The following is a 20,133-nucleotide window of genomic DNA, read 5'->3' on the forward strand; positions in this document are numbered from 1 at the left end:
CCGACTTCCTTGACATTTTTTTCACAATTTCAAGTGACTTAAGCGTGCATGATTTTTTTTTTTGGCATGCACAGTAGGAATCACCTTCAAATAAGGCCACTTGGTTGCAAGATCACAGCAGGCAAATCAACGTCAAAGAGAACAATTATACAGCGGTACAACTGAAAAATAAGCAAAAAACCGTGCGAGGACACTAGCTCGGCAGAAACTGGAGCCGGTTCATCATCACACAGTGGCAGCGCATTCACCAAAAAAAAAAGAACTATGTTTTTTTAAATTTTTTTTCGCAGTTGATGCCCCTCATGGCTGTAAGATGGACCTCCTCATTAATCGCTTACTGGCCCTCCAAATGATTACCCAACTTGTTAACGAGTGCTTAAGTCGATCCATCTGTGGAGGCCTTGTCGCTTTCTTTTGTGTTTATTCAGTAAAACGCCGCTGCAAGATTGGTAGTCACACCCGACGCGGCAATGGAGGCATCCGTGCCGCGGAGCACCTCCTTCTAAGAGCCAGGAGCGGAAGAGCCTCTTGCCCTCTAGTATGCCGCAGGCGAAAGTCTTCAGTCAGGTAGAAGATAATGACGCAGGCAGTGCCCCAACGCCGCTGCGGCCTGCCGTGTGCCAAGTTTACCGCCTCGGGTCCACTGATTTTCCCACCCGCCTGTTGCCAAGAAATCGCTATACCGCCGCGGAGTCTACATACATTGATGGCTAAACTCGGAAAGCTCTCTCGCGCGTTTTGAGGAAGTGATGGCCACAAAGGCGGCAAACGAGCGGCCCACTCAAGCTCTTCCTCATCTTTTAGCTCTTTGCGAATCAGTGCACCCTTTCGTTCCCCGCAGGGCGAGTGCAAACCCTACGTACGCCTCCTCGTTTTACTGGAGACGCTCGGAGCAGCGAACCTTCTCCGAAAGAACGACGGATGGCTAAATAGTAGGGGTGTGCGAATATTACAAATTTCGAACACCAATCGAATATCTTTGGGCTCATATCAGATTCAAAAAATTTACATTAGAGATATTTTTCGGATATTCGGGAATTTCTGAATATTTCCCACCGATCGAAAACTGCACCGACTTTCTTAAATCCGACCGTAGAAAAACCACAATATTCGAGCGAATGATACGAATCATCGGGTTTGAAATTCTCGGAAAATAGTACGAAGGCGTTTATCCGACGTTTATCACGTCGACCGGTCACATTAGACCGCCTCCAGGCTTGGACTATATGTGAAATTCCGGAAGTGGGGCTTTCCTGTGTTAGCAAGATGAGGGAACGATGGCCGAGATCCTGCTTCGAACATTCGCGGGATTGAGCGCGGTAATTTTGTTTGACCCTTTGATTATATGTTACATACTTAACGCTCCTGCCTATAACATGTTTTATCGTTTTCTTAAATCTTACAGCGGTAATCAACCACCTCCTTTCCCTTCCCCGCCCTTCCTCCAGCTGCACAGGCGACATATCGCCCACCCGAGTTCGTCAGTGACGGCGCAGCCGCTTTAAAATGACCCTTTAGCGGATTCAGTCGCCATTGGCACCAAAGGGAGTAGAAAGCGGCGCGGCATAGGGCATTCGGTTTCCTACCCCTTTTTTCCTATGCCAGTCACTTCCGATCTAGTATAAACATGACTGCCATCATGCTGGCGAAAGCTGGCAGGATCGACTTTTATGTGGATATGTTATTAACGCAATAATAGAATACCACATATTATACGTCATGAAGAACCTAAACTTTAAGGATACTGCATTGAAGGACTCGCTTTGAGAGAATTAAGATATGAAAATAAGTGAGAGTCAGTGGTTCGTACAGCTTGGTTCGTACAGCTACTTTTCACGCTTGAACATTGTCGATGCTTGAGAAAATTAGGCAGCTTTATAACGTACTGTGGTGAGCAGCCTTGCCCAGAGCGCGCTGACGGTGCTGTGCGGAGCAAGTCAGCGCCATCTACCGTAAGGCTCTGGGTATGAGTTATGCGTCCCGTGCGCATGCGCGGCCAAAATAAAGTGATGCCTGCTCGTCAGTTCTCGGCTTTATTTCTTCTCATTGCTTGCGCCTCACGCCGTCAGGTCCGCGCTGAATATTACAGTTTTATCTGTGCGTACGCAACGGCTTAGCGTACGCAAGGAGTTTGCGGCGACGGTAGTGCGCATGCGGAGAACGCACGCGCAAGCCCTGCGTCTTGCGTGCGTACGCTAGCCAGCGGACTTTGCGTTGCGGCGCTTGCGTGGCTTGCGTACGTTAACGTTGACAAGATGACGGCGCCTTGCTCGCCCGCTCGGAATAAATACTTGTCGCCGCTGGATTCACCGACGCAATAGCTCGCTCAAACGGTAGCGGTTCACTTTTATTTCGCCTGTTCTTGCCCACACGTAGCGGTATAAGCGATGACTAGCCCCTGTTTTTTTAGATAATTTGGCGATTTTCAAGCTCCTAGGCCTAACCAAATGCAGTGTTTTTCTAGAGGTGTGCGCCGCGTCGGTTTCGAACGGCGGCGGCGTTGGGGTCGTTTCTAGTCGGCGGCGGCGGCGTCGGCGGCGCGGTGCCAGGAATTTAATCGGCGGAGGCGACGGCGCCGGCGGCGTGGCAAGCTAAACTACAAATTTAAAAATCTGTTTGGCGACAGCCTTTTTTGCTAAACTGGTAGAAAATTTAGGGCATTCCGTACTAATGGATGAGATGACAAATTACAGAGGGGTTGAAGGCTGAGAGAAATGCAAAATGTTCCGGAGATCTTGTTTTTTTTTGGCGCCATATTAAAAAAAATGAGGCACATATCTCAAGCGCGCATCTTGTGTTTATATATTTCTTGCTCCACGAACGTGCAGAACCTTTCTTGTTTTCTGCGTCGTAGTCACAACTGTTTTCTTTTTTTTTTGCTATGCCTTGGTTATATTTTTCCATTGCGCAAAGATTCAATGAATTCGTCTACAACTGTAAAGCCGGCACCCACGCGCGATATACTCTATATGTTAAACGTACTTCCACTTGTTCTGAATTATATTGTGTTTATACAATATTCTTTACGAAAAAAGAAAGAGACCTCTTCTGTGCCCACCTCTTGCTTGGTTCAGCCCTTTACCAGTCAACCAATTAGTTGATGTTATAACACCAAAATTTCCGACTGGACAGTTTGCGAAATCACTTGTTCTGAATATTAGTCCCCATTTGTTCCAAGTAACTTTTCTTTTAACAGCCTTTTCCCGGAAGAGCAAATGATGAAAGTACTTTTTTTTTTGCAGCAGGCGAACAGTTTTGCAGCTGAGGGCATAAAACAAATTTGCGTGCTTTGTTAGCGCATCAACAGCTAGGTTGGATAAACGAAATGCGGATTAGTATGAATGCAGTCATTGCTTATATACACTATTTCCAAAAAAAAGTTTTTACCTGCATATATAAACTTTTCTATAGTTTAGTAGAGCTGTCGATGTCAGTTGGTTGGTTTATGGGGGTTTAACGTCCCAAAGGGACTCAGGCTATGAGAGACGCCGTAGTGAAGGGCTCCGGAAATTTCGACCACCTGGTGTTCTTTAACGTGCACTGACATCGCACAGCACACGGGCCTCTAGAATTTCGCCTCCATCGAAATTCGACCGCCGCGGCCGGGATCGAACCCGCGTCTCTTTCGGGCCAGCAGCCGAGCGCCGTAACCACTCAGCCACCGCGGCGGCTGAATCGGAGCTCGCCTGACGATACTTCTGTAACTTACAAGACCCACCTTCCAACACAGAACACCAGGAACAAATCAACGTAGAGCTCGATGAATAGTTTACGTTAGAGTAAGTACAGCAGCACTCATAACTGCGCCGAGGAACAGCTGCTGGCTTAGAGAACGTTGTGGTTGGACTCTTTGCTAACCTGGATACGACAGTACTGCAACAACTCACGGACTACTACAACGAACATTGTACAGGCAACATTCTATGAGCCCAATTGTAAGAAGGAATTTCATTCCTAAACCAGGCAAAGAGGTCAAGATAGCCAACCTGCGTCTAATATCGCTTCTGGAGAAAGACTCTTAGAGCTTCTTACTATTCTTATATAGAAACTGTATGGAAAGTTTTCTCTTTCTCTATCTGTTTCAAATTTGAGAACCCGCGCGGAAGCTGTAATCGTCGCGAACCCTTTGCGTGTTTTGTGAACTCCGTGCAGTCGCGTTATCTCGGACGATATAAGCCCCATTGAAAACACCAGGGAACAGCTCTACAGCAAGAAGACTGCGATAACATACAACGTGAGTAGAGATCAATAGCCTCATGATATCTACGAAACTAAGGAAATGCTTGTTCACGTACCTGAAATGTCAGCGCATTTCTGCGTACCTATCGTTTAGAAAAGCTTCGCTAACCTCTCCCGGTCCGCACATCTTAAATCAAGTGCATTTATTTCCCTGCGGGCAACCGCGGTGGCTCAGTGGTTATGGCACTCTCCTGCTGACCCAAAAGACGCGGGCTCGATCTCAACCGCGGCGGTCGAATTTCGATGAAAGCAAAATTCCAGAGGCCGGTGTACTATGCGATGTCAGTGCACGTGAAATAACCCCACGCGCGTTTAATTTCCGGAGCCCTTCACTACGGCGTCCCTCATAGCCTAAGTAGCTTTGGAAAGCTAAACCCTTAGGAATCATAATCGATTTTTTCTTTTTTTAAAATGAAAACAAAACGACAAGACGGCGGCTAAAGAAAGGTTTTCGACGCATTTTTTTTTTTCAGGAATAATGCATTTTATTTGCACCGTTTTCCGAGCGAATGCCCAAATTTCAGGTTACAGTCTTGTCTTGGCGCACATTGTGGTATGTTAGGCTTTATCATTTCCGTAATTTTTTTTTTCTGTAAGTAGCTCACGAAGACCGCTGCATTTAAATTTTTAAGGAAATAGCAAAAAACGCAAGACGCGTTGAGCCGCGCAAAAATGTACCCTCTAAACAGAAAAGAGTAAAAATGGAAGTAAGCTGTCGTCTAGTGTGCACCCTTTTGTAAAAGGCAATGCTCTAGAAGCCAGCTTTTTTCCGTTCCACTCCCGTGTGGGCGTAATACTGTTTAGTGTGTATGCACTGTAGCACGCGAAATCACTATGACATGCGTGAATTGACCCCCTTGACATATGAGCGGAAAGCGAAATTAACCTTTCAAAATGCTCTCGTGGCTAAACTTTCCAAATAGCAGCTTTCGGCGTACGCTGACCTGCTTTGTGAAAAAAAAAAGCGAAGCAAAATAACTGGGCAGTAAGCTTAACCATGCCGTTAACGAAGGCAAAACGGAGATGAATCCGGGTGACATTGTACTTTTATTTTTTTATCTGCTGTATATCCCGTCAAGCGCGCCAATAAATGAACAGTAAATATTATGGCCAACAAAGGTTATTGCGGAGAATTCGCTCACGGGACATGTCGTACATTAAAGTGGAGGGCAGGTGCACTACGCAAAACTGAATGAATCAAGCATCGCGACTAGTGTATTTTGGAGATTAAGGCGTTGTGTGGAAGCAAACATTTTTGCATATGTACTCGCCTGAATGAAGTGCAGGGGCTGCTAGCCTTAAAGCTATTATATAAAAAGCTGAAAATAAGTCTTGCGTGTCCTTTCCTGTCGAGCTTCCCTTTGAGACGCCACACATAGACGTGGGGCCGTAGTTTGTGGCAATTTTTTTGTCGCTGTGTTCTTTAACCCATTCATCATTCTACCAACCACATGTGCCGTCAAGGTTGGTAGCCAGGCAGGAGTGTCATTCGTCTTCTTTCACAAAATAGGCAGTGCTGACAAAAGACAGAAAAGGAGGACGATGAATCGAAAAGAAAATCATTACGACATCCGATGCCGAGTTTATTTAACTACCTGCTTACTCCCTCCGCCCGAGGACAGGATAGGACAGGACTGAGTTAATTACAGAGATACGAGAAAGCCCTTTGTTTGGCAGTGGGCGAAGTCAGGATGATGATGATGATGATGATGATGACTATATTCCACCTCACAGACTGCTGGTATTGAAGGGGAACCCAAAGCTTCAAGACCTGCTACAGAAGAGCAGCTTCTAAGTGACAGAAATGTACCATGGCTGGTCGATCGATCGTAATTTATTATTTATCTAAAGTGCAGCTGCGGTGAGGCATGCAGCTGGCGGTTCTGTAGATAGATAGATAGATAAAGGGGAGGAGGGAAAGGCAGGGATGTTAACCAGAAAGGGGTTCCGGTTGGCTACCCTGCACTGGGGAAGAAGAATTAGGGGACTAAAAGGAGGAAGAGAGAAGAGGAAAAAGGCATAACACACACACACGCACATCGCTGTCACAATTTGTCACTAAATCCAGTCGCTCTCAAGTAGGCAAAGAGTGCCTTGTATGCCTTGAGGGCAGTCGACTGCTGTGGCCACGGACCGAGGATCTTTTGCTCTGTTAATGGGCGAGGATCGAGGCGGTCCAGGGCACAACACAGTGTATGTCTTGCACTCGCAAATGCAGGGCACTCACAGAGAAGATGAGCGATGGTCTCCTCACAACCACAGCTCTCACAGGCAGGGCTGTCGGCCATCCCCATCCGGAAAGCATAGTAATTGGTAAATGCAACACCGATCCATAAACGGCATAACAATGTTGCGTCGCGACGTTCTAAGTTACGTGGAAGACAAAGGCGCAGTTCAGGGTCCAGTGCCTTGAGGCGGAGGTTGCATAACTCTCCCGTGTTCCACGCTGAAAGTGTGAGCTCCAGCGCCAAAGGGCGAAGCCCACACGCAGCGTCAGGTCTCGATATTGGGATCCTCACTGGAAGTCCGTCGTTGTGAGCAGAACGCGCAGCCGCATCGGCCTGGTGATTACCGTTAATACCACAGTGTCCTGGCAGCCATTGAAAAATGATGTCATGACCTTTGGAAACGGTGCCGTGGTGCAGTAGACGGATCTCAGCAACAAGTTGCTCCTGCGACCCGCGGCGGTTCAGTACTGCACCACTAATCCCGCCAGTAGGTAGCAACAAACTCGTCCTCACAATACCTTATGCAGTTGTCTTGAGAAAATCCTAAACGGAGCACTCAAACATATTTACGCATTAGAACGGAACATGCTTGAACAATGCCTGCGCTATCATGCTCGTCCGCCAATCAGGATAGCCAAAGTAACTGGTGTTAGACGGTCCTTTATGTTTTCACAGCCTGCCATTAGAGTGTCAACATGTTACGACCTACAGTAAATAGTCATTATCATTGGGATATCAATGCACAATATCTTTATATCTAGTTTTCATCTAAACATGGTAGCATTATACAGAATTCGCAGATGTCTGCGCGAGAGCTGTTATCAGCTCGAGTTCCGTAAAGATTAGTCGCGTCGCACAGCCTGTATGCAACTTTCTCTTCGCTGTTAAATGACAACGCGCCGTAATCACCTTTGCAGGGCACTTGCTACTTGTCATGCGCAGTTCTTGACGACAGCGGTTCATCTACCTCAGGTATAAGGTTTTTTGCCTCGTTAATATCCTTTAATTCGGCAACAAGCCTTTTCAAACCGTGTAATGATAGCGCGTCTAAATTGAAAACGTAAAACTAGTGTCGAAGTTGCTCTAAAAGTTAGTACTACTAGTGAGTAAGTCGTCTTTCTTATTTACTGTTCTTTCTTAGTAAGATGAAATTTTTTTAGCATTCCTGATTCCGTTATTTCGCCTCTTCAAGACAAACTGTTAAATATATATGATAGCTCTATCACTGACAAAACTTCACTAACTGGTGCTACGATTCCTTTAACTTTTCATAAGTGCATTAATTCGACTCACGTTTACTCGACATTAGCATCAGTCTGCAGGTGTGGGTGAATCAACCTGAAAGTATTAAGCGAGAAGCGTTTTCTCTCACATACAGTTTGGCTGATGAACAGAATTTTTATTTTTCTATTTCGCTGTTAAACGTCTGCAAACTATTTACGGGAGAGGCTGTGCATCTCTCCCAAAGAAATGCGTTTTATTTTTTATTTTACTCAAACCGCAGCTGTCGTACTCTCGACTGTTTGCCTAACCTGTCCTTCTGGATTTATGGTAACTTTCAACTTACTTTTCAAATCACGGAAATGGTATGTGCTCGAGCACGTGTCATTTTACAAAGCACAGCGAACCATTTCCGGTCGTATCTAGACGAGTCCGTGCTTTCGTCGGACGCCCCAGCCTTCCGCTTTTGCAGTCAGCTATGGTAGTTTGCCGCTAAGCTAGCTGGTCGACGAGAGATATAGCTTGTTTCGATCATCTCTATAAGGTATGTACTACATCTATTCGTAGAGCCTGGTAACCCTTGCTTGAAGGCGTTTGTAGAAAAGTGCATGAATTGTTCGGCGATTAAAGTACGGATGCTGTGCCTGATATATCGACCTTAAGTGTATGGGATGAAGCATGCCTTTCAGTGAACAAGCCACCTTTAAAAAAAATGGCTGTGGTTTAGCTCTAATTAAGCCTGCAGTGACGCAACAGCTACAGCTGGCCGTGTGGAGCTCGCTTAGTCGAATTGCAAAGTCAGCCTTTCGCCGCTCCGTTTCGCTGGGCGTTCCTGCTGCATCTTCGTCCTTGGACGCCAATTCACTCCCCCCCCCACTTGGTTTCTCCGGAGCGCCGCACCGCCGGCAGCTCCTCCGCACCACCTGACCAATCACGTGACCAGCCACGGTGCGGCCACGGGGTGGCCACGCTGCTCAAGGGGTGCCACGGTAAAGACTCGAAATGCTAGCTTAATGTAGCTATCGCTACAAAAATACCTCTCTTAATTTGCTCCAGTACACCATTCAAAATATGCTTTGAAAGCATACAGCCCCTAGGTTTCTTCTTCCACCACATTTGAAAAAAAAAGGTTTTTTTTAAAAAAAGGAAATGGCGCAGTAATTTTTTCACATCTCGGTGGACACCCGAACCGCGCTAAAAGCAAAGGGAGGAAGGTGTAAGCAAAAGAAGAAAAAGAGAAAGAAGTGCCATAGTGGAGGACTCCGGAATAATTTCGATCACCTTGGGATCTGTAACGTGCCCTGACATCGCACAGAACACGGGTGCCTTTGCGTTCGTCTCGATCGAAACGCGGCCGGCGCGGTCGGGATCGAACCCGGGAACTCTTGCTCAGTATCCGAGCGCCCTAATTACTGAGCCACCATGGGGGATCGCGACGCTTGATACAGAATGTTTTTATACCTTGGCCAGACGAATGGCTGTTTTGATGTGGCCTTGTGATGACTCGTAGTTATTTTAACTGTTCTACCATCTACCTACACGTCAAATAAAGGTAAACGGCGGTCCACTCATAAGCTGAACACATGGGTGTGTGGCTGCGTTCTTAGGAGGGTCGGTGCGTCCATCCCGGCCGCACATCAGTGAGAAGCGACAGTCGACGCGAGGCCCCAAATCCAGATCCTTCAGCGCCTGCGTCACTGTGTTTCGATGCACGGCCGTATCGAGTGCACTGGCTCTGCGAAAAGCGTGGTCACATGCTCACTTGAGCACGCTGAAAGTGGACCAACCTCTACATCATTGCTGGAACTTGATACAGGGTGCAAACTATAAAAACAAAACACTGGAAGTTTTTTTTAATGGAGTTGAATGAAGCATAGATGAAAACATTGAATAGCGATGTTTTGAGTGAGTAACATTGTTAACTGTTTTCAAAACCATACTCCGGTCAGCCACAAATCCCAAATTCCTCCGCCATCACCACACCTGACGCACGTCGCCAAGAGAGGGTTTCCTCAGAGTTGCATGACATGTAGAGCCCTGCAGAAGGGTCTGTTCTTTAAATTGGTGGCGGGCACTGCATTAAAAGTATCATCCAACACACTGTATTGCTTATAATTATTAATGTAACCTACAGAAGGTAAAAACGCTGTAATAAACATAAAATATGACTCTGTTATCATCGTTCTGAGTTTTCGTTATGTTCTGTTCCAAAGTTTGCGCAGTATTGTTTCTTTATCCGTACGAGGTATGTCGGCGAATTTTATTGTATTGTAAAGGAGTTTACTTAGACCACTTGACAAACTACTCGGCATTATAGTTAATTTCTTTGCTAAAATACCTTCGAAGTTGGCCAAAGATCTCTCTCGGCACCAATTTCTCCAAATTTTATAAATAAACGTAAAGTTTTGAAATCTATATAGCAGAATAAGTGAGCGTATGTTAAGTTATCAATAAAATTTGCTACAAAATGTTCAGGCACCTCGTCAAATTCACTCCCAGTCGACGTTGGCAAAAACAGCAGTACGGGTAAGAGCGGTGTCCGCCTCTTCATGACGGAGAATTGTTGGCACTTAGAGATATCTTTCTGCTCAAAACTAGTCGCTTATCCGCCATTGCAATTTGTCAGGCGATAGGATTTAGAAGTGTTACATAGATTGAAGGTGATGCTCAGCCACCCGGAATAAGGACTCCATCCATTGCGGGGCTCTTTAAAGAGCCTTACCTCTTTCATTCAATAAAGGCTTTTCACCGCCACCACCAGCCACCCTTTGCGTAAGCTTATCCTAAATCGCCATATTCAATATCTTACTATGTCGGTAGTGTTGGTGGAAGTTGGTAAGAAAAAGTTGGTAGTGTCCTTCTAAGCGCGTTGCTTTTCTATTGCCATTTCCTAATCTGTGTAAACAGTTCTTATTATGGCGCGCATATTTGTCAGTATTCAGGCAGCCAGCTTGAGCGGCGAATTGTTTGGGGATATTCAATGTAATTTGTGCTCGCAATCCAATAATTTGTTACTTATTTCTCAACTCCGTTTTGAGCACGCTTTTAAGACTAGTTCTGAAGCCACTTTACAACATCGCTCTCGTACGGGTTGCGCCCAGCCTCCAGCGTGGACTCCAGTGTTTTCACTTTGTGTCCTATGTGATGCTTGCAGTGATCTACATATGTATGTTGCCATTCAGGTTTTTCGAAATGCACTTTGATTCCTCCCGTTTGCTAAAGAAAGTATTCAGGATCCGTAAATTATTTCCTTCTGCGAACTCTACTAGTGCCTTCCCTTTGCAATTCTTATAACCTATCTATGCCGTAGTCCCCAATTGCCTCGTCTACTTCTTGACTACCTTGGTACTGCAGTACATTGTACTGCGGTTTTGCTTAACTATGTGTCGATTCTTTGTAATCATGGAACATTTAGTCTATCTGGTCACCATGTATGGATGCAGATTCATTCATGATGAGCCGATAGTCTAAATGCTGAATGGATCTACATACATTCATGATTAGGCCTGCCCCACATTCAATTTGTGCACCCTAAGCTTAATCACGATGACTGCCACCCTATTGTTAATACTTTAGAGTACTTCTATGATGCTAGCTATATCCATATTGATCATGAATCCAATACATGTTTCTTGTTTGTCTGCTAAACGATGATAGCCTACTGCGTACCCTCTCTTTAGCACAGTATGCGCTTGACCTGTCCCCTTAATCTCACTAAGCCGTATCAAATCCCAGTTAAAACGCACTTTTTGCTGAGACACCCCAGTTAGGCTAGATTCGCTGGAAAATTTCTAGTGTTAAAGGTTACCAACTTCTGTTTAAAATGCTTTTACCTAAAACATTTTACCAACACTGTCCCCATTTCGAATTATTGATCAATTCATTCTCGCCCTACTGTATGCTAGCCATCCCAGTAAGCTCAGATAGTAGGGCGACTGCTCCGGTGAACCCTGGTTCCAACCCGGCGGCCCCGGGTTAGAACCCTGGACGAAGACGAATTTTTTTAACTACGAAGTTTCTCTAGAAGCTGTATGGCTTTCTTTTGTAGCTGTATGGCTGCACTTGGGTGGATGGCAGTGAGTATAATTTGCTCCCTTATTACACGTTTTTCTAGTGTTGGTGGCTCTAGCAGTGGAGCCGATTTGTACATTTTAAACTTTTAAACATTTAAACATTTTTAATACCTAACCAACGTTTTAAATAATTTGCTTTCAAGCGCCAAAAGAAGCATTGGGATATATGAAGCACGCCGTAGTCGAAAGCTCCGGATCCATTTAACAATCCTGAAGATCTTGTTTTAAATCAATTGTTGTGTTTTGTTTTAAAGAAAACAACGCATCACCAACAAGCCCCGCAAACGTGTTTTGTTAAGCGAACTTAATTTGTAATGACGAAAACAGGCAGTGGTGCAGAGGGATGCGACATCCTGGAAGTAAAAAACAAAAAGTTGAAGTCAAAAAAACAGCCTTTAAAACAACGCAAAGGGGGAAAGCGCCTCATGAGGATCAGTTAACTGCCACCTGTAACTTACAACAACCGTCGCTCTCGGAGATCGAACCAGCAGTACCGCGCTCAATGCCCAACTGAGGGAGCACCGACGGGCCCTTTCAGTTCTTACCTACCTGCCTGCGTATACATCTGAAATGTAAATGCTTCCTTATGTCTCCAGTGTTCTCAAGACAGCCCGCCAGGTGACAAAAGAAGACCAACCTCAGAAAACTCTGCAGTCAGCGATGGCGACGGCAGAATATGGCAACTCCCAGGTTGCTGATTTCTACGACGACAGAGTGGTTTTCGTCACTGGAGGAACAGGCTTCATAGGAAAGGTCAGCATACATCTCGCGTTCCTCAAAGTTTGTACAGCATCCTACAGACTCGCTTGCCTGCCAGCTATATGGAGGGTGGTTCACCTTAGAATGATAGGAATTTTATAAAAAGGCTCTTTATGTTGAACAGCGCTCTCCTCGGCGCTATATTTTCAGTGGCAGTGTGCTCCAGAGTGCAGTTACGGTGTGTTAACAAGAACTCTGGTTAACTAATGTTGACAGTTAACTTGTAACTATTATGGTAACTGAGGAAGACGATCTTAATGGTCATACAATTAACGATAATCTCACAGCTATCATTAAGGAGTGTACAGTAGAAGTGGGCGGTAGGATGGCTTAACATGATAACCGCAAACTAGGAGACAGACAGAGTAGAACTGGCAGAGCTATAAAGTTAATAAATAAGCGCAAGGTAACCTATATAAGGAAGTTAAAAGTGAACAAAATTGAGCAGGCTCTAAAGAAAGGATGTAGCTTCAAAGCGGTGAAGAGGAAACTAGGCACAGGTAAAAACAAGTTGTATGCGTTTAGAGAAAAAGAGCGAAATCTCATTAGCAATATAGAAAAGATAGTTAAAACAGCCAAAGAATTCTACAAAAATCTGTAAACAAGCCAAAGTAAGCAGAACGTTAATGAGAGAGGCAGTAGAACAGAGCAATGGGACATCCCGCCAGTAACGAAAGAGGAAGTAAGGAAAGTATTAGGAGCAATGCAAGGGGGAAATCAAGTGGTGAGGATCGGGTAGCAGCAGATCTGCTGAAGGACGGAGGGGATATTTTGCTAGAAAAACTAGCCACCCCGTATGCGCAATGCCTTATTACCTCGAGCGTACCAGAAGCTTGGAAGAACGCAAACATTATCTTAATTCATAAAAAAGTAGACGTGAAGGACTTGAAAAAAACACAGAATGATCAGCTCAGAGCCGGCACCTACAAGGTATTTAATAAGGTAATTGCTTCAGGATCAGGACATTCTGGACTTCAATCAACCAAATGATCAGGCAGGCTTTCGTAAAGTATACTCGACAGTAGACCATGTTCACGCTATCAATCAGGTGATAGAGAAATGCACCGAATATAATCAACTCTACAGCCTTCATTGATTACGAGAAACCATTTGACTGAGTGGAAACCTCAGCTGTCATGCAGGCATTGCGGAATAAGTTGTAGAAGAGCCATATATGAAAATACTGGACGATATCTGTAACTACTGCTCAGCTACCATAGTTCTCCATTAAGTCAGCAATAAAATTCCAGTAAAGAAAGCGGTCGGGCAGGGAGACACAATCGCACCAATGCTATTCACCGCCTGTTTGCAGGAGGTGTTCTGAGGCCTGGATTGTAAACAGTTGAGGATAAGAGTTAATACAGAATTCCATAGTAATCTGCGATTCTCTGATGACGTTGCCTTGCTACGTCACTCAGGAGATGAACTGCAAAGCATGATCATGGAGTTAGACAGGCAAAGCAGAACGGTGGGTCTAAAAATTAACATGCAGAAATCCAAAGTTATGCTCAAGAGTATCGAAAATGAACCGCAGTGCACCACTGGCAACGAGGTGCTGGAAGTGCTAAGGGAATGCGTCTACATAGGGCAGGCAGTGGCCGCTGATCCGGGTCATGAGAGGGTAATATCTACAATAATTAGAATGGGGTGAAGCCGGTTTGGCAGGTCCTCTCAGATTATGAATGCCAGTTTGCAAATATTCCCCAGAAGAAAAGTATACAAAGAGTATGGTGGAGCTGCCATAAAAAAAACGTAAACCAATGAGCTCCTGCCTGTACCACTAAAGTATCACAGGCTTAACCCAATCGTAATATAAATGAAAAGGCCCGAAGGCAATGTTGTGCTTTTGCCACCAGAAGGTGGGAAAATAAAAAAATGGGGTAATGCTACTAAGCGACCCACAGCCGGGGGAGCGGGCCCGGGGAGACTCCCCTGATCTCCCCTGGGACGTAGCGGAGGGGGTGGGACATAGGTTGTGGGAATGGGACTGAGGGAAGGGTTATGGGTAATGTGATGGGAATGGGGACAGCGAGATATTGACCCTCATTTTATCATCGCTCGACTCCTGTCTGGCCAGGACAGGGAGGGCGTCGATGTTCTCCAATGGTGCGGCTCCACTCACGGGATGCCCGACCACCCAACGACGCAATAGCTCCGACTCGGAGAAAGGAATACTAACCCGGGGCAGCTGCCTCGGGCTCCTCCACGACTTTCAGGGGTCCGTTTCGGACTTGCATTACGCTCCCAGCTACTAACCGTCGAGTGTTTTTCGCGGCTTTTCAGACTCCGGAAGTATGTGTGGTGGATCCCAGGGACCCACCTGTGCTTCCAACCAACCAACCATGCACTTATTTCCTCCCCTGGCTTGCTCCACACCTACTGAGGAGGGAGTGTTCAGGGCCGGGCTGACCGGGCCACAAACCAAGAACCTGGCCGAGGGTGAGATAACCCGGGCCTACTCCACCGCTACTCCGCAACATCGACGGTTTTTGCATCGGTCCTACAAAGGTCCTCCTTACCTCGGCGTCCCGCGCTCTAGCCTCACGGCCCCGCGGTCAGCCATCCCTGGCTGCTTCCCCGAGGACATCGCCCCCAAGGAGCCCTTCTGCTGGAAACCCCCGCGCGGACCTGGCCTCTCCGTGGCCAGAAACCGACGCGCCAGCCGGTAGCCACGCACGCCCCCGCGTGCAGAGGCTTTTTGATTTTCGAGCAGTTTTTGAGTCCAATTCCGTGAGTTCAACCTGATTATGAAACCAGGCCTGCCTCCGCACAGGCATCGGACCTCACGTGCGCGACTGGCCCACTCAGTCGCTTGGGAGTCGCTGCCACTCCCATGGGGTTTTGCATCCCCAGAGGACGGGCCCCGGCCAGCCCATCCCCACCGCTGTGCGTTGCACCGGAACAAAGCCTAGTAGCCGAAACTACACCGGCCCGTATCCGGTGGCAGGGGGGGCCACGGGCAGGCCGCACAGTCGGATTTCCCCCCCAAGAAAAGTATACAGCAGCTTTATCTTGCCGGTACTCGCTGTGATGACCCCCATAATGCGCAGGTCCACACGGGACGGAGAGGCAAAGAGACACCGTATGGCTCAGTTTAAACAAACAGGTATATTCAATAATTACACATGATTAAGATTATACATCAGAGGCTGGGGCGTCCGAGCTTACGTGCCGACGACTTCATGGGGGCGATGGAGTGGCTCCGGAGTTGGGCTCGAGCGGTTGCTGGCAGAAGCTGCACGCCGTCGGGCTTCGGCGCTGAAGGCCCTCTTGGCGAACGATGTCGTCCTCAGCTCAGACTCCACTGCATCCGTTTACATGTGCTTTTAAGCACTTGATTAACAAAGGACTAAGGGCGGTCATTTCCAGTGGCCCGCCCAAAGCATCAATTCTCCAATCCAAAATAACATGCGAGATGGGGACCACCCCTTGGGTTGGGCTTAGCCTCGAACCCAGAGTCTGTTAACAATACAAACTAAATAAACAACAAAAACGCCACCACTCTCTCTCTCAAGTGAGAGTATACACAGGCTCTCTCTTCGGAGCTAATTCACTAGCGCCTGTCTTTCCACATTCTTGGCGAGTACTGCCTGTCCGCCATGACAGGTGTCCGTCGCGGCCCTTCTGGGAATGCGCTTTTGTTCACGAGGCACGGCGGGAAGCTGTGGGTGCCTTCCCGGCGATAGCCCACGTCGAAAGGGGAAGGAGGGAAAGAATGTTGTCTTCGCGGTAGCGCATAGCGTCGGCTGTGGTACGGCGCGCTCTGGCCCGCTGACAGCTCCCTTGTCCTGGAATGTGCCCGGAAATTGGGGAGGATAAAGCCTGTTTCCCCGCGGCGGCGGCGGCGGGTCCGGTTGTTCTGGTCGTCACTCAAAGAGCATGGCTGGGTAATTGATGATGCCGCTGTCACGGGTCTCCGTCTACGCCGCGCCGTCGAACGTGGATCCTCGTAGCACACACGGAATGTCACATCGCCTATGGGACAGAAACGTGGAGGCTTAGGAATAGGGTTCAGCTCAAGTTAAGGGCAACGCAGCGAGCTATGGGAAAAAATGATAGGTGTCACGTTAAGAGACCGAAAGCGGGCAGAGTTGGTGTGGGAACAAACGCGTGTTAATGAAATCCTAGTCGAGATCAAGAGGAATAAAAAAGTTTGGACAGAGCATGCAATGCGAAGATGAAATAACCACTGGTCCTTAAGGATAACGTATTGGATTCTAAGAGAAGGCAAGCGTAGTAGAGAGCGGCAGAAAGTTAGGTGAGTGGATGAGATAAAGAATTCTGCGTGGATACGATGTCCGCAGGTGGCAAAGTACGGGGTTAATTGGAGAGACATATGAGAGTCCTTTGCCCTGCAGTGGGCGTAGTCAGGATGATGATGATGATGGTGGTGATGATGATGATGATGGTCAAAGTTTAGCTCCTTATTTATTAAGAGGCCTATAGTCTACTGAATGCAACATTCATGTCAGTTTTTAGATATTTAAAAATGCTTTCTTGTTGCCGTTCCAGCGCAAGAAATTTTGGGGCCGCACACAGTCGAAACCGAAACCACGTGGTCAGTGAGAGCATTAGCCATGCCTACGAGTGCTCGTCACACAGCGGAGCGATTATCACATGTTCGTTTCGCAGCCCCTGGGTCGGAGCGGCGCCCGGATTGAGGTCATGTGACAGGATGGTAACTGTGCGACGGACGCTCGTAGGAGTTCCCTCCGTCGGGCAGTGTCTGTTTCAGCTGCGTTCGGCCTCAAAATTTTTTGTGCTGCAACGACGACGGGAATGACGTTTTGTAAAGTCTAAAACCTGATGTGGATATTGCTTGCGGTGTGCTACCGACATTCGTGGAAAATAAGGAGCTTTCCTTTATTAGTTTGTAAGCCTACTTTTTAATATTAATTAGCCAGCCTGATAGCTAACTTGTCTTGTCTGTATTTTGATGCACACCACCGCTGACAATGTTTACCGGAAGGAAGAATAAGGTGCTTTACTTTATTAGTTTGCAAGCCTACTTTTTAATATTAATTAACCAGCCTGATAGCTAAATCGTCTTATCTGTATTCTGATGTACACCACCGCTGACAATGTCATGCGGAAGAAAATGCTCTTCTAACTCAAAATGCCCATTTTTAAATATAGGTAACGCCCTGTATATGACATGCCTGAATCGGATGCAGAATAACTGTAGCGGCTAAAACTCCCTTAAATAATGGTGATCTTAAAATGGGAGCTGTAATAAGTCATGTAAGTTTTTTTTTACTTTTTGACTTTAGGCTTTACAGTATCTTTCTTTTCGCAATTTCTCCGAAATGTACATAAATAGATGGCTCATTTTTCCCCCATTTGTGCGTTTGACTTCTATCGTGCTTGAAGTAAACTCCAGTAGTATTACATTTTCATATTGCCGCCAACATTCAACATATTGGAGCACAGTTGATTATGTTGAATTTATTGCCATCATAATAAGCTTTTTTTGTTGTCTTTAATCAATTCTTAACATGTTTACTCCATTGCTGACCTATAATTCGCGTTATTGGCTTTAAATACGCCGCTTTCTTGCGGCATTGCACTGACTTTACTTTGTAGATTTCAAGTACTCATGCATTGCTCAATTCTTTTAGAAAGAGAGTCTAACAGCAATAAGATGAATTTGAAAGGACAGATTTAATTTATCAGTAGTTAGAACCCGTTTTTGGACAATTTATAACAGTGAAACGAAGTAGCGCAGTAATGATTTTTAATAATCCTTGTATTAGAACCTTTTGAAAGCCATATAAAATTCCTATCCCAAAAGGATCTTTGTATCTCTGCTATGAATCCACGGTGACGAGCAATTTTCTTCGAGGTGTATTTAAAGTCAGTTATTCTCGGAGGTACTAGTTTGAGAAAGTATGACAAGTGAAGATGCCTTGAACAATGTCTCAGGGACTGGCCACAACATGCTAAATACATTTACTTTTTATACTCTCAGACAGCAATTTATCGCAAATGATCTTAAAGGTGTATGGCTGACCCTGTTAAAGATATGTTTAGGGAAAATCCCAACGTACTGTGTTACGAAAATTTTGTAATTCTTAGGTGTTACACCGGGCACGAGGCCTTAAAATCGCATGCTTTGCCGCATCTTGTCGACACGTGCGCATTCAAACACCACTCCGCTTCCAGAGGGTCCTGTGCTTCGCAGTAACTGATATTTAGAAGAAAGCTTCCATGCAGTGCTAACATATTTTCATCTCCTCTTTACCTAGGAAACAATACCGACTCGCTGCAATCCGCTGGCTGTGTGCTAAATTTTTAGGCCGATGTAATTATACAGTTGTTCTCGCTGTTTAAAATCAATGATTTTAATCACTATTTAATAATGTGCATAGTCTCACTGAACTTGTACACTTTCCAGGTACTGCTGGAAAAATTACTACGATCTTGTCCCAGTGTAAAACGAGTCTATGTCCTCGTTCGATGCAAGCGAGGAGAGGAACCGCAGGCCAGGATGGAAGTGGTCTTCAACATGCCGGTAAATTCTGCATGTACGCTTTTGCTGAAAGAAGTTTTGACTGTTTCCTCATTTGTCGACCGTTATTTTAACAAGATAATGTGGTAGAAGGTATCCAAATGCGTAATACCAAATATTAACTAGTGTTGTAGGACCATCGATGAAAAACTTAAGTTGTCATCTATCGATAGATAACTGCGATCTAATCACAAAGGTTCTATTTTCACTCAAAACATAGCTTTTGTTAGCTAGTAAATGCCGAAAACTTGAAAACAACTGACGCCGCCACTGGCCGCTTTCGAAAACAACCTGCAAAAGCATCCAGTAACTTCATTTTGTATGGATCCCGAAGGCAAGGCTACACCAGAATTCCCTTCAAGACGGCGATCATGGATTCCCTTTTGGTCCTGACGTCACGAGCGTGAATTGAGTGCGGAAAAATACCTACATCTAATTCTCTCGGCAATAAGTGTGTCTTTTGCTGCCAAACTATCATCAGCATAGCCAGAGAGCCCAAATCGCTGTTTGTTAAGAAAAAAGTTGAATGAATATGTGCTCAGTATGCCTCTAAGTTCATTATAAAAGCGAAACACATATTTTGAAAGGACTTAATCTGCGCACAGTGGAGCTCATTACACCATAGCTATTTCGCAGAAGAATCCGTGTCTTCGCCCCAACACTATCGAAGCCAAGTACGAAGTGCGCTATTCCCGTCATTTGCTCTTATTAGGATATTTGAACATTCATTTCGATGGTGGGCGAAGCTCTCTCTCTCAAAAAAAAAAGAAAACTGGCATTGATGTGGGGCCTTTCTTCCTTTGATTATTTAGGAAATGCCTAAGCTCCGGGTATCCAGCCCCGGTAGAGTATTTACTTTCCAAACCGAGCAGAGCTAATGGCCTACTCGTAATTTATGCATGAAAATTAAAAGATGCCGCACACCCTAAAATAATCAAAAGATGGCACAAAGCGGTAGATTTCGTTACGTGATATACGTATTAACAGGAAGACTGCATTCGTACAAACAAATAAAATAACGAAACACGAAGAAGGCTGAGAATCAAACCGCGTGACTGCGAGCCTAAGAGAAGCTATTAATGTCCTACAGCCCCCACTGTTTTTC

The 20,133-nt window shown here is 45.8% G+C and overlaps 1 protein-coding gene across 2 annotated transcripts in view; it reads left to right on the top strand.

The window, feature by feature from the left end:
* The first annotated feature begins 8,112 nt into the window (after nt 1-8,112).
* LOC144128617 (putative fatty acyl-CoA reductase CG5065) overlaps nt 8,113-20,133 on the top strand; it is a 29,037-nt gene continuing 17,016 nt past the window's right edge. For both annotated transcript variants that reach the window (XM_077662153.1, XM_077662154.1), the window contains exons 1-3: nt 8,113-8,232; nt 12,358-12,514; nt 18,915-19,031. In XM_077662153.1, the coding sequence (XP_077518279.1) occupies nt 12,422-12,514; nt 18,915-19,031 (210 nt within the window). In that variant the 5' untranslated portion in view covers nt 8,113-8,232; nt 12,358-12,421. The remainder of the gene's footprint in view (nt 8,233-12,357; nt 12,515-18,914; nt 19,032-20,133) is intronic.

The sequence above is a fragment of the Amblyomma americanum genome, chromosome 4, assembly GCF_052857255.1.
Source record: "Amblyomma americanum isolate KBUSLIRL-KWMA chromosome 4, ASM5285725v1, whole genome shotgun sequence".
NCBI classification, from domain to species: Eukaryota; Metazoa; Arthropoda; class Arachnida; order Ixodida; family Ixodidae; genus Amblyomma; species Amblyomma americanum.